The following is a 14,789-nucleotide window of genomic DNA, read 5'->3' as shown; positions in this document are numbered from 1 at the left end:
ATATTTGGCCATCCGATCGTCTTCCCTAGCTACTTGAGATTCCGAAAACACGAAAACGCAGCTGGAAATACTATTTCTGGATACATGTTTTCGTCACATTGCTTCGTAGCAGGGTCATTGACTGTGCTTCCTTGCCTTCGAAGTTTACTGTACTCATTTTCTTTTTACTTTTGAGGTTGGGAATCTTCTTTTGTGGGGAGATCGTGACACATTTCGAGATTGGGACAGATCTTGAAATTATGATATATAAACGTTCCCCATGGAAAGGTTTGCTCCGAGCATGTGACATGTGTCATTCAATCAAGCAGAAAAATATCAGAACATTCAATCGTTAATTTATCTACAGATTATATGCATACAAGGCAGATCAAAGCAAATTTGTTACATGGCATTTTGTAACGTATCCTCATTGTGTGATTATTACATAATTTGGTAGTATACTTTTTCATCTGTGCGTGTTGGTAGCACTATCATTTACTGGTCATTTTGCATGTTAATGTATACATCTGTTTCCCTTTATTACAGAGGTCTGCTGGAAACGTGCTGTGCTGATGTTGATGGATCCAGTCACGACACGTCAATTTACTCCCACCTGCCTGTCATAACAAGATTCACCGCGTGACGGCAGAGATACGATAATCAAAGGGCTCATCTTCCAATCGTGAGGGAGGTTTATCATCAAAGGACACGACAGACCGCAACGACAAGAGACCTTTTTTGTAAACAGTGAGGCAAACAAATTTTGGCTTTAAGGCAGTGATCAAATCCTGAGGAAGATTTCCCATGAAAAGATACGACAGACGAGACCATAGTTTGCATCGGAGGAACACTTCGCCGTGACATTTGTTGCAGTAGCTAGGTTAGGGCCTTCAGGGTCTAACATAAGACCCAATACTCACTATCGTTATAATTGACCATTTGTTAGAGTAGCTACGATGAGGTCATTACGGACGGTCTAACAGTCTAACGGAGGACTTTTCACAAGTTTGATACCCCCTGTTGGTTTAGTTGAATCGTCCATGAGCGCGCTCATCAGCCGTATCCATGGAGACGCGGTGCAGACGATATTTTCCGCCAATGCCTCAGAGCTCCAGCAGAGCGGGAAACTGATCGGATTCGCCGGCAGGGAATCTCCTTAGGCCCGGGAAAAGGTCAGCTAATTTACCAGGATATTAGCAGGTAATGACTCGAGCGTCTGGAGAAGCGGTTACTTCCAGAAGCTTCTGCGTCTGAAGGAGAGGTGCCAAGACTGCCTGGGCTCAACGTCTTCTGCAAGACACCAAGGTACTTTAGCCTTTTTGCCATTTCTTAAGACGTAATTGTGGTTCTTAATTTGGGGATAAGATGCTGGATTAGGCTGTGAACTAAGACGTAGCAAACAGGTGGTCCTTTGTATTTCTTGCACCATATAACCATGTGTGACGGATGACCTAATTGTACTTGAGGCATCTCTGGGAAAATCAATCAATTAAGCGGAGCTTATCTCAAGAAACAAACGCCCAGCCACTGCGTCGTAGCGTCGTATTCCTTCTGGGTGACTCATGAGGGAGCATTCATTGTAACGTGAGATCAAAGGTTATAGCTTTAAGAAAATGTCAGTAAAATCGTGCGAAGTGCTGTGAGGTGGTAAGCTGAGAAGGTCGAACCTTGACATGCATGTAGGTACAGTAGTCTTAACACTAGTACAGTGCAGAAGAGCTTTTTTGTTGTTTGGTTGTTTTATTGTTGTTACTTTAGCAAGGACTGGACTAACCAAAACAACGGTTTTGAAGAGTATCATTCCGTAAAATATGTCTGGTTTATACTGATATAATTTGCTGATGAATAGGATTGAACGGCAAAGAAACGAAGCGCAACCAAACTTATTTTACACGAGCACATCAATATTGGAAAGGTATTACTAAGGAGAATGACTCATGAAAATATATCATTGCCAAATATTTATAAAAAAGAACGCTTGAAATTCTCTGTGGTACCGAAAACTAATTTCACGCTTAGGTTAGTAGCGGATATGAAGGACGTGTCTAAATGTTAAGGTCGTATTCTCAAGTAGGACAGCAGACAAGTAGTGTGCGTAGTTCAGTGCTTAGCAACCGTGCCTCGGGATCAAAACGTTGTAAGTTAAAATTCTGACTGTGCCTGTCGAGCTCACCCGACATGCATGTTACTGAAAAAGGTTACCGTCTTTGTCACCGGACATTAAGCCGTGGTCCACTGTTCATCGCACATATCGAAATTAATAGTAGAATTTCCCCGGTATAATAAACATGTAAACACATTACATAGCGTCTGGTCACTACTTATGGAAGAGTAAATTAACTGTTAATTTATTCTATTAAGCTATTTATTTTATTCTGTTAAGTTTCAAAGCTAAACTGGTACACGAGATCTCTTACGTTTTGAAAGTATTATCTGACAGTATTGTACATAAGACCTATTCAAAGTATAAGGTAAAAGGGAGTTGGGAATCTAAAACTTCCGAAAATGTGTGAAATGTTGTTGATCTTGATAAGAACATTGTTCCAGAAATAAGACCTTTTTTCCGAAAACTCATTTCGATATTTCCTACTGTGTGAGGCTGAGGCAAGATTGGGACAAGGCCGGGCTGATACATATGGGTTAAGGGGCGGATGGACTTACGTTAATGTCTGGAACTACCTTGGCCCTTTTGAAAAAGGACAAGGACGTCCTGTCATTGCCTATGCACAAATTAATTCATCTTTACGAGACAGTCGTGAGCTATTCATAGACTAAAATGGTAAAACAGTTTTAATGATATTGTAACTGCCATTATGTGCATCTTTCTACGCAGTTCACGCGTTTGAATTGAGATGAATGTTCTTCTTACAGATCCCGGTGGGTGGAGAGCAGGTGTGTGCCAAGCTTAGACAGCAGCACATAAAAGAGGTCGATAGAGCTCAATACAAATGCTTACCTTCTAAGACGACATATTCAAAATCATCTGGGAGGCACACAAAAATAGTCTTGAATAGTTATTGCTGAAAATATATCAATTCGCGAACAAGATTCTTAACCATGGATTGCTGCTATTCGTTGATGACGGCAGAAGTTATAGGTGCCTAGTTTAGACCAAATGGCATTCTTGTTCTGATATAGACCGAATGGGACACTGTAAGATCTCGGCTCATTGATCACTGGTTTGTGCCAAGTCTGTCGCTCTATGCGCATCTGAGTCTGAGGGGTAGATCCTATTACTCACCGCAGGAGCGTCTTTGAACAAGTCACGCGGCGACTTAACGAAAGACTCGATGCAAAACGAGAAGAACCGGAAATTGTTAGCGTACCCTTCAAAGGACTGAAGTGGCGAGAAGGGTAGGGATTTCGCGTCTGTGTGAAACATTGTGAGAGATATTGCATAAAGATAGTTTTTCCAAGAACTACATTAAAGCACGAAAGACTGCCATATCTGTTATAGACGCCGTCCTTGATATTGAAGAAAGCTGACGCTAAGACCGTTTCTGGGCCGAGGTCCAAGAAAGACATCTTCTTCGCAGATGCTGAGACAAATCATTTAGACAATTACAAGAAACTGTCCAAAGAGATGAAAATTAATTGAGGTGTAATCATTAAGTATTAATATTGTTAGACAAAAGGGTTGCTATTTTAGTTTAGATATTTGATTGACAGGAAGATGCCTCGACTGTTGAACTGGGCCACGCGCACGCGCGTACCGCTCAAGTCCGTGCGGATATCAGCGTGCATGATGGGACACTCCCTGGGCATGACGTCATCGTTCTCGTACTACAACGACCAGGACTATCCACTAGAGGTCGCTTTTATCTACCCGCTGGACAATAAGACCACGGTGGTCGGCTTCGACGCCATGATAGCGGGACGGACGATAGGTGTGCAGCTGAGGGAGAGGAAAGAACTGGACTACATCTATGACGTCATGTGTAGTCACGAGGGTCTCCACGTGGGCCAACAGTTCCCCGTTCTGCTAGAGGAGCACCTTGCAGCCGGGATCTTCGCGGTGAACGTCGGTACGATACCGGCCCGGGAAACGGCGACGGTGATCATGAGCACGTCGTCCCGAGTGGAGAACAACTCCAGCGGTGCGCTGAGGTTCAAACTTTCGGACGGCTTCTGCCCGAGACAGGACAGTCCGACCGGAGGCATTGAGCCCGACACCGACGAGGACGACGGTTTCTCCTCAGTGGGCACGCGCTCCCTCCCCGTCAACATAGCCGTGACCCCCACAGCATCCACCTGGAGCCTCACTAGCCTGCTGCAGGAGACGACACACACACAGATGCCCTACGATTTTGACTTCCACCTACAGGTGAAGATGCCGTGTTTGCTATCCGGCGTGTCCAGCCCGACTCACGCCATACGTGTGGACGCAGACCCCTTCGCCAGCAGCGCAAACGAGGTCTTCGTCACTCTAGCCGAGCCTCACACCTTTGACAAGTGTCTGGAGGTTCTCATACACTTGGAGCAGCCGCATCAGCCGATCGTCGTGTTGGAACACGGTCACAGCGTCGACACGGAAGAGACCTGTGACATCAACAGAACCAGCGGCTTCGCAACACCCGTAGATAGCCCTTTGGCGAGCAGTTTCGAGATCATCGAGGACCGAATCTGTACGGACTTTGTCCACAATCCAGTCCTCATGCTCAACTACTGCCCGGACTTCTCAGACACCCTAGCCTCGAACCCGAAGACTTCTGAGGACATCCAAGGCGAGTACGTCGCGGTGATAGACAGAAGCGGCAGCATGTCCGGAGCGTACATCGCCACGGCCAGAGAAACCCTTCTGCTGTTCCTGAAGAGCCTACCATCGGGCAGTGCCTTCAATGTTGTCGGGTTCGGCTCCACCTATAAGCCGCTGTTTGACGCCAGCGTCCCGGTAAACCAGGAGAACGTGGACACGGCCAGCAGCTGGGTCTGCAAGATGAGGGCAGATCTAGGAGGTAGGGCTGCTGTCTATGTTATTTTGTTGTTGATGCTACCTTTTCCAAGACTGCTATCTTTCCGTTCACCGCTTTGTTGACTTACAGTGCAATACAAAAAGCCGTTAATGTTAAAGAGCTTCGATTTTTTTCAACCTCGAAAAATAGGACTCATCGTAATCTTCAATAACTTTGAAAACGTCTTTGCTGATCCACCGGTTATTTCTTCTTCGTAGGTACGAACCTGATAGGGCCGCTTGAGTGGATTTTCTCAGCGCCCAGACCAGCCGGCCGGCCCCGGGAAGTCTTCATCCTGACGGACGGCGCCGTCAGCAACACCAACAGGGTCATAGACCTGGTCAGGGCCAACTCCTCACACACGAGGTAAGTACGTCCGGGGCAAAACCCATACAAACAAGCACAGTCACTAACAGGGTTAGTACATACGGGTCAAGTATTCAGTGAAAAGGTACGTAAGGTCGTAAACATCAGGGTCAGGGCCTCAGCAACATCAGAAGCTAGGGTCATCAACCTGGTCAGGGCCAACTCCTCATACACAAAGTAAGTACGTCCGGTGTTGAGCCAAATCCTTTAGATGACACATACGTGAGAGGTCAGGTGTTTAGGGCTAGAGTTAGAGTTGAGATCATTGCTAAGTTCTAGGGTTAGATTTACGATTAGGGTTAGGTTAGGTTTAGTCTCCCACATCACGACTACACCCTTCCCACCCCTTCTCTCGGGTACAGTTATATTGCAAACCTCAAGTAGTGTCGGAGTCATTTTTTGGCAGGATCATGTATATGGCTTGACACCAGGTCAAGTCCCCATACACACAAGCACAGTCAACAACAGCGTTAGTACATCCGGGTCAAGTATTACTGAGAAGGTTAGAACGTATACACCAGGGTTATGCTGGGGTCACATTTCCAAGCCGGGGCCCGGCCGGGCTGTTTCGATTAACGAAAAATCAACAATTTTCATAAAGAATATACGTAAATAGTTCCATTGTTGATATTTTTCAGCCTTTCTGTGCTTTATTGCGTTTTATACCATACTTTTCGTTCCAAATGACTACCCGGCCGGGCCCCGGTTTGGAAATGTGACCTAAGCATAAGGGCCTCGGCAACACCAGAACTTGCAGAAGGGTCATTGGCTCATCCGCCATAGCGAAAGAGCTTAAATCTCACCGAGCACATACTACTTTGCACGTTTGGTGTTACCTATATATTCATATATCCTGTGTGCGAATGAGGGCTGTCAACATTTATCTATTACGTCAGATGCTGGACTGTCGGGATTGGTGAAGGAGCGTCACGTGCTCTCATCCGGGGAATCGCGGAAGCCGGTCGAGGGAGGGCGGAGTTCGTGACTGAGGTGGACCGGATGCAAGCCAAGGTAAGAATTTCTTCTTTTTTATCTTTATATACATAGACATATACCACATGCAAGACAGGTAAAATGGCTGTTATGTAGTCATAAATCCAATAAAACAATACAGGACAATTTTATGGCCCTAGCAGTGCCCTGTTATGTAATCAACCATCTATGAAGTTGTAGTAAACTTTATATCATTTTCTACGCTTTGCCAAGCTTCTACTGTGTCTGAAGAGAAGTTTACAGCCCGCGATTTGTGACGTCAACATCGAGTGGAAGATCCCGGATGGAGTTCAGCTGGTGCAGACGCCATGTCACCTGCCCAACCTCTACCCAGGTCAGTTACAGAATATTATATGATTGTTTGTTTGTTTGTTTGTTTGTTTGTTTGTTTGTTTGTTTTGCCTGACTGGTAAACAAAAAAGCGCAACACACCAGGTGCGCTCGTAAAGTACAAGCTGTGTTAGGCCGGCCTGGTAACTTTGACACTCATAGATAAGGTGCTGGGTTCTTTAACGTGTTTAATGTGCGGCGCCTTAAACACAGGACTTCTGCCAGAAGTCCCAGAGGGCGTCCTGAACCGATTTTAGGAAGCCACTGGAAGTCTTCAAAATCTAGCCACAAACCAAATAGCATTTCAATCCATCCAAAGCATATTAAGTTATGTTGTTAAACAACACAAAAAGCTTAATTAAACAGACGCACGTCCTAATAACCCTTAACACAATTGCTTAGCAGTACAATGAGGAAAGGGCACAGCATCGGGCATGTCAGAGAAGAGAATTGAACCCGGGGCCTCTTGGTTCTGAGCCAACCCTCTGACCATTACGCCAAGCGATGCCATGGTAAGAAAACAATACTAACCAAACAAACTCTTACCTCAGGTGACACGCTGACCGTTTATGGCTTGCTGTGGGACGAGTTCAACGTTGACCAATCACCGTTCTCGCCTCTCCACGGCATGAACAGCCGAGACTCGTTCAGCGAGAAGAAGCCATTGGAGGACGACCTGCTGATGGACATCGTCATGGGCGTCACCAGAAATAAAGACCCGGAAGCGGATGTGACGAAACAGGACGAAGAGATCATCAAGAGAGATGAGGATTTGAAAGAGAAGGGTAAGATATGAAAATCAGTTAAACTAAATATGAAATAAATTATTTTCTGCTCCCAGTATTTGAGTAAGAGATTTTACCTTCCCGAAGCTGTCAATGAACTCAAGCTTGCAAACGATCGGCTAATACATGACTAACTAAAACGTTTCAAGATTTAGGAAACCTCCAATTCAAAATTGCAACTGGGTGCATCTTCAAGTTTAATTTATAACATCGTTTGAAACAGAGTGTAATGGCAGGGGAATCTATGAGTTGTAAGTTTAGACGTGTTTTTTTTTTTCTCTTTTTTTCAGATATTGACGAAAACAAACACCACGACCTCCCGTCCCCTGATAACGAGAAAGCCAAGCCTGGGAACGAGCAATTGTCACCTGACAACGAGAAGCTTAAGGCTGGGAACGAGCGCAGGACGTCCACCTCTAAGGACAACCTGCTCAACAACCTGAAGGAGCCACACGTCAGGAGCATCAGCGCTGACGCAAGTACGTAAACAACAAACAAACAAACAAGAATCAAACTTAACCTTCTCATCGGCTTGATTCCGTTCACTGAGAAAGGTGATGCCACAACTGGTTACATTCAAAAGTTTGAAATGTAGGAATTAAAGATCTAGCTACTAGTAGATGCGCAGTCAAGTAAAGTATTTACAAAAGTATAACTCATGACGAACCCATTCCAATGACATGTGAAACTAAATTGTATATTCAGCAATTAGTTTTAAGTATACTGTTTGGAGTAAAAGATCGATATCATTGACTAGGATCTATTATGTAAGCTAGTGATGCTAACAGGCGAAGTAGATTAATGCAACATGGCGGCCGCTAAACTATAGCCATGTGACTGCGAACAGGCAATAACACCAAACCGAACGTTCAGGTTACGTCAACACGCCGAGCCCGCTGGGAACATCCGGGACATTCGAGCACCTGGAGTGGGATTCGTACATCGACGAGCGCATCCTAGCGGCCGGGCTGGAGAAACGCACCGAGGCGAAGCGGGAGGCGCTCCGGAGGCACCTGGAGAGGAAACGGGCCGACAGGTAGGAAGTATCACATATAAATATCTCGCTGTCATAGGGCTGGTTGGGGCCCCTCCCTAAGTGCTACACTAACTAGAGGGAGCCATTCCAATTAGAAGTACTGATAGAAGTACTGATAGAAACTTAAGGATTTTTTTTTACTTTATCACTAAGAACATTACTTTATCACTAAGAACATCAGTCCAGAAATATTGTCAATAAGAGTTCAAGATTCTCTGTAACTCTGGAAAACAGGCATCAAAACCTTCTACACTATATCTAATTAAGCTTCCAATTCCTCTTTATCTCTATGTAAGTAATATAATGCTCCAGCCTTTATAGATAGAGGTGTTGACCACCAAAGTACTAGGGGTCTCATCAGTAGAATAGCTTCTAGTGTGATGTACTAATACTAGTCAGGATAGTCAGTTGGTACTTTTCTCTGTACTGGCGCCACAGTAGTAGTTTGCAGTAGGGTAGTTTTTGTATTGAGGTTATCAAATGTTAACACCCCCTCTACCACTTCTACTATTTGTGACACATTTGGCATACAAATGCTCCGTCTAGCATGGTAACATCAGCAGTTCTACAAAGTTGCTAAAATGTATCTCCTACCTCCTGTCCAGGCACGAGAGTAGAGACGGGCAGTGTGTGGCCGTCATCCGAGGAACGCTCTGCGGGAAGGAGTTCGTCCGCGAGGTGCCCTTTGACATCAGCGAGGCTCTGGACCCGGAAATCACGCTGCCTTCTGGGAACGAGGACAGCCCGTGGGATGACGTCATACACCAGCTGGCGGCGACAACTCTCATCCGGGACTTTGAGGACGAGATTCTACGCAAGGGCTCTTCACAACTAGAAGGTATACTTTATATATAAACATGAATTAATATATAGTTTTATTCTTAGATGAAGTTTATAATGTAACGTAAGCTTAAAGAATCTTTCGTGTGCTGCTCTCGGGTTGGCAACTCGTTTTAACATCACACACAAATCAAGACAAAAGTATCAATATCTAGATTAGGGAATAAATGTAACAAAATCTTTCTTCCCAAAGGTACCGAGTTCGTGCTAACCATGCTTTGTAGTCTGGTGTTAGTAAAGAGAGCATCTCAAATGAAAATGTTTCCTATGGTTTATATATGAATAGTCGTTGTTGGAAATGGCTGATGCCAATAATGCTAATTCCCTAAAGAAGAAGAAGAAGGGGCGTAAGGCCTTCTTTGACTTTTATTGCGAGAAGACATGTACAATACACTTGACAATACACAATACACTATTTTGTCTCTCAGACTCTCCGATCCACGAGGCTCCTATGGAAGACGCGGGTTCCCTGAAGGAGAAGATCGTGGAGCTGAGCCAGGCGGCGAACATCCCTTCCCGTCTGACGACGTTCGTGGCCGTGGACGAGCTGACAGGCGCCGTGCTGCCTCCCGTGGTACATAACAGACCCAGGGACAGGGGCAAGAAACGGGCTCAGGGTGAGTAAAATCCTTGTCCCCGTACACACTCCCAGGCAGATTTGACATTCTGCCTGTGGTAGATAACATGCCTAATTATAAGGACTGTAGTCAGGGGTATGGGCAGGAAGCGGACTCAGGGTGAGTAGTGCACAAGATTACGTATAAAGTACATGTTCAACGGTTCATCTTCCTAGTGGGGTACATGTTCCCGGATCCCAGGTGAAGTTGACGTGCTGCCACCATAGATTATTAATATTCAATGATAGAAATTAGATATAGTTATATCACTTGATATTAATGTTAGAAAGGAAGTGTAATTCAATATAAAACCCCTGAAATTTTAATCTTCAAACCAAAATTACATTTTAAAAAACTGCCTGTCAGAAACCCGTTGCCATGGCAACGCGAAAATTTATTAACTTAATCATAATCACATAATCTAATTAATGTGAAAGTGTTGCCAGATAGATTTTAGGAAAAGTCACCAAATGTGATGGTTCTAGCGCAAGCTGTTCAGGCACTATCCGAGATGAAAGTGGGCGCCGGACAGTTGTTTTGAGGAAATATGAACTCGATGAATTGTTTATAGTCCAATAGATGCTATCACAGTCTCCCAGGTACCTTAGGTCCACTGTATATATGTATGTATTCACTACATCACAACACCATGTCAACTCTTCAACTTTAAATTTGTGACATCTAAGCCACTGAAGTCCCTGTCATTATTGACCGCAGGCAAACGCTACGGCTTCTCGCTGGGCCTCGGACGGAGACCGAGAGCGAGTTTTGACTCGGATGGATCCGATGACGTCTTCCACGACCACACAAGTATGGACGCCATTTTGTAACTCTGTACATGGACGCCATGTTACTTCTTCTGTCTTCTGCTGATTGGTTGACACTTCACGTGACAGCAGCCATGCTTACAGCTCACGGTTTACAATAAATATCATGATCAACCACGACAGATTTAAGTTTTAAGTAGCACAATTTAGATGCTCTGTCTTTAAGGTACACCAGGACGATCACTTGACATTATGGTACAGACTAATACTCTAATACTCTGGCCTGGAAACCACTTTATCATCCCCACAGATTAACCTATCCGTCAAGACAAATCACATTCACATTTGTTTTTATCAAGCAGAGTTCGAACTCACAAAACTGGACTTACATTATGTAGTCACTAATGTAACCGCCAGGTGGCTCTTGAATGTAGGCACACTGGAGGACCTGTGATGTATATTTAAATTTCCTATTTTGTACAAAAATAAATGATAACGTTTCAAAATGTCTTCATCTAAAATTCTAAAATATTTCCATAATTAAAATAAAATTATATTTACAACACGTATCTTAAAACGTAGCTTGTGCTTTCGATTATAGAGCGATCGCTGTTTTTGTTTACATTATATCAATGCAAATTATTTGAAGATATATGCAAATTTTTGGTGGGCAAATCAGCCAACCGTCACCCCCTTTTTGCCTACCGTGACGTCATGGGTCTCCCAGTGTGCCCGCACATGTACACCTCCTTGCGGTTTGTACGCTAAGTGCATGGTCTAAACGTGGTTGCGCTCTCCCAGGCCTCCACAGCTGCCCCTTCCACGGGTCGGCTCCGTCACTCAACCACCTCACCGTCACATCCGGGCTCTCAGACAGACTCAGCTTCTCATCCATAGACGGTGAGTCAGGGAGAGAGGGAGGGAGAGAGGGAGGGAGGGAGAGAGGGAGGGAAAGAAGGGGATGGAGGAATAAAGTAGAAGCTTTGGGTGAAATAAAGGTTTTCTGGTTATCTCACAAACAGATACCATCGGTATGTAGAAAAGTTTGAAAGAATGCCACAAACCTATGACCAGGAATACGCCATGTATAGGTACCTTAAAGGTCACGTACAGGACCCTGAAACGACAAGTATAGGTCCCTTTAAACATGCAATAAATACGTTTTGATGAATCGAATAAGACTGGCGCGGAAAATACAACAAACATCTCCACACAGATATCACCTACCGCTTCGCTGCTTATCAGCCATTGTATTTGGTGGCCTTGAAGCGATTTTTGGAAAGAAATACTATTTTCCTACATTTTACATCATTTTGTCAAAGTATTCTGTATATTTATTTGATCAGACTTGCATTCACTTCTTATTGATTCCTTCAAGCCATTCATTTCTTTACCTTATTTTCTGATATATGCACCTAACTAAAGATACAATAACTTGCCTAGAAAGTCACAATCCCGAAACTCTCCCAGGGCTGCAGGCTGGGTTTCCTCGGCACTGTTAGCTTCGATCCCTGCAACTTATAATTAGCCCGCCCTGAAGAATCTATCTGCCTGACTGAGTTCCATCAACAGCCCATTCCGTCGGGATGAGAGCGAAATTTTCATTAGGGATATGCTGTTGGACCTGGTGCCGAAGAGCTGGTCGGTGTGGGCCCTAGTCGCCAACGGTCTATATATTAATGCATATATCACAGATTACGTCACGGTCAGCTAAGATCAAGTATTCAACAAGTCACATTCGACGAAGTTGATACGGAATAATTGCCAGACTAAGTATGACAGAACCGACCTTGAACCTGGATCTAAGTCGGATGGATCATGCACGAATGTGCATATCCCAAATGCTCTATTTCTGCAATCGCACGACGTGTGGCCAGGCCCGTAACCTTTCCCCTTACCGTTACAGAAAGCCTACTGCGGAAGCGGTACAGCGCGGATAAGATCCCCGGGTCGTCTGCCAGCCTGCCGGCGGGGCCGGACCTCCACAAGGCCGAGAGGTTCATCCTCTCCAAGTTCGGCTCCTTCTCCAAGCTGCTGCCCTCCGGTACAACTCCTTCCAAGAAACCCATGTACAGGTAAGTCTAGAAACCCAAGCAATGGCAAAATGTACCATCTGGAAACAAGTAGTGCAGAATATGACCCCGATCCCAAGGGTGATAGTCTATGATGATTATGAAGATGTTTATGCATAACTTGTCTAAAAGACAAGCATTTTTACAAACATTTTGCAGCAAAGTAAAGGCTCTCTGTGAACGGACGACATAGATACAATAGCGCCGTTGCATTTTCGAAAAATGCTGCAAAATTATAACTTGCGTCGAGGGCATATGTCATAAATGCTAATTGCAAAGCGAGTTACATTTGTAGTTTTGAACGCATTAACTATATTAAGACGGTGTCATTTGAATTTTTTGATTCAGTATAAGTTCAATGACAGAGAAATTTTTCCGCAGTAATGATGTTTTTGTTTCTGTTTCTCCAGACCTGTCCTAGGAGGAGAGCTGATCCCAGTGAGCGGGAAGTTCGCCCGGCTGGTGGAACTGCAAATGGCGGACGGCGCCTGGCAACTGGACGCGTCATTCTCTGACGTCATCGACATCCCCTTGGAAACGCTGTACCGCGCATGCCCCATGTTCGACAGACACGACAACACGTCGGGAAGGTACGGGTCCGCCGAGATCGCCCGACGCGATTCCGACGACAACACGACGCACTGCTGGAACTTCGGTAGGAGACACAAGAAAAACGGCGGGAACAACGAGGCCAAGAACTTGAAAAAGATGATGTGGCAGGAGTTGAACGAGTCCTGGAAAAGCGTCTCTCCCGCGCTTTTCAACCAATCACAGGCCGCGCAGACGACGCAAGAGAACAATTTTGGCGGGAACTGCGCAGACGACGAGGACAGAGAATGTGTGACGCCAGAATCAAACGACATGGAGTCGACGAAATCGCGCTTCTGGGCGACGCTGGTGGCTCTGGGCTGGCTGGAGAAGAAATGCGTGCGGCTGTTTGAGGAGTGGGAACTCATGGCGGGAAAAGCCGAGACCTGGCTGGCAACGAACGAGAACGCCCTGCCGAAAGGTTGGGACCTACTGAGCCTGAAGGCTGCCGCCATGGAGGTCCTAGTTCTACTGCGATAAAGCTGTTCTCACATCTTCTTCATCATCGGTCGATCTTCATTTACGACTCATCTGGCGAGACATCTTCAAATATCCTGCTCCAAAAAATATCCCATAGTCGGATATACTGAGAATCAAGGGAAAAAAACGTCCTCATACCCAGAGAAAATGTTAACAAGCCGTAGTTCTCTGATGGTAGATTGTGGGACGATCTACGTACAGATGCTACGAAATAATCTGTGACCAGAACAGCTCTGTTGCCAAACTGTGTTGTTTTGCAGTAACATAGTAGTTGGTAGGTGTTTTTGGCCATGCCAGGATGTACGTACCACATTTGGATTAGGGAAATCCTTTAACGTGACCTAACTCGCTGAGATATATAAAAGGAGTGAGCTTTTGTATGTGTGAAGGAACCGCTGCCAAGGAGAAAGCTCACACGGTTTAGGTGTAGAATTGTTAAGAATTTTGAGCGATAACAAGCTCATTAATTGTCTTATGGATGGTAATGATGTCTTGGTCGTTCAAGAGCCTGCTGTGTATAAATCCCTTAAATGAGCCCAGTGGCGCTAAACTCGTTTCTTGTTTATGAACTATCTAAAGCATTGAAAAAGCTGCATTGTACAAATACCTGTAACCTGTGTGCAGTGGTCTGTTGCCTAAGGAATGTCTAATAGAATACTCGAAAATCGCATTGTACAAAGCACTAAAATGTGTGCAGTGGCAGTGAATCGAATGTCGCTTACTTGTTGCAATTGTCCAAGAAGTGTCTAAAACATTCAAAACAAACGCTGCATTGTACAAAGACGTAAATATGTGACGTTGCGGTGAAAATCAATTGTTGTCCAAAGATTGTCTACAAAATTCAAAACGCTACATTGTACAAACAGCCTTACAGTGTGTTCAGGGGCGCTGAGAGTCGTTTGTTGTTGGAGCTTACGTGCCTACAGCTATGTGATATTTGTGATACACGGTGCGACAAAATTGCGCGAGCTGTGCTCTACTTTG

General features: G+C 44.9%; 1 protein-coding gene across 1 annotated transcript; it reads left to right on the top strand.

The window, feature by feature from the left end:
- Nucleotides 1-3,424: 3,424 nt before the first annotated feature.
- LOC109472723 (von Willebrand factor A domain-containing protein 5B1-like) lies at nt 3,425-14,167 on the top strand. The gene is made up of 11 exons (XM_019772575.1): nt 3,425-4,934; nt 5,150-5,297; nt 6,194-6,308; nt 6,504-6,624; nt 7,172-7,405; nt 7,696-7,884; nt 8,279-8,441; nt 9,047-9,279; nt 9,710-9,898; nt 12,572-12,740; nt 13,148-14,167. The coding sequence occupies exons 1-11, from the start codon at nt 3,653-3,655 to the stop codon at nt 13,803-13,805; spliced, it is 3,501 nt and encodes a 1,166-aa protein (XP_019628134.1). The 5' UTR covers nt 3,425-3,652; the 3' UTR covers nt 13,806-14,167.
- Nucleotides 14,168-14,789: the final 622 nt, after the last annotated feature.

The sequence above is a fragment of the Branchiostoma belcheri genome, unplaced genomic scaffold (genome assembly GCF_001625305.1).
Source record: "Branchiostoma belcheri isolate BF01 breed outbred unplaced genomic scaffold, Haploidv18h27 scaffold28, whole genome shotgun sequence".
NCBI lineage: Eukaryota > Metazoa > Chordata > Leptocardii > Amphioxiformes > Branchiostomatidae > Branchiostoma > Branchiostoma belcheri.
This window is presented reverse-complemented; position numbering and strand designations above follow the sequence as displayed.

Coding starts and splice junctions, on each gene's coding strand:
- LOC109472723 (XM_019772575.1), top strand. CDS start 3,653: ATGCCTCGACTGTTGAACTGGGCCACGCGCACGCGCGTACCGCTCAAG. Junction 7,406..7,695: donor TGAGGATTTGAAAGAGAAGG/GTAAGATATGAA, acceptor TCTTTTTTTCAG/ATATTGACGAAAACAAACAC. Junction 9,280..9,709: donor GGGCTCTTCACAACTAGAAG/GTATACTTTATA, acceptor TTTGTCTCTCAG/ACTCTCCGATCCACGAGGCT.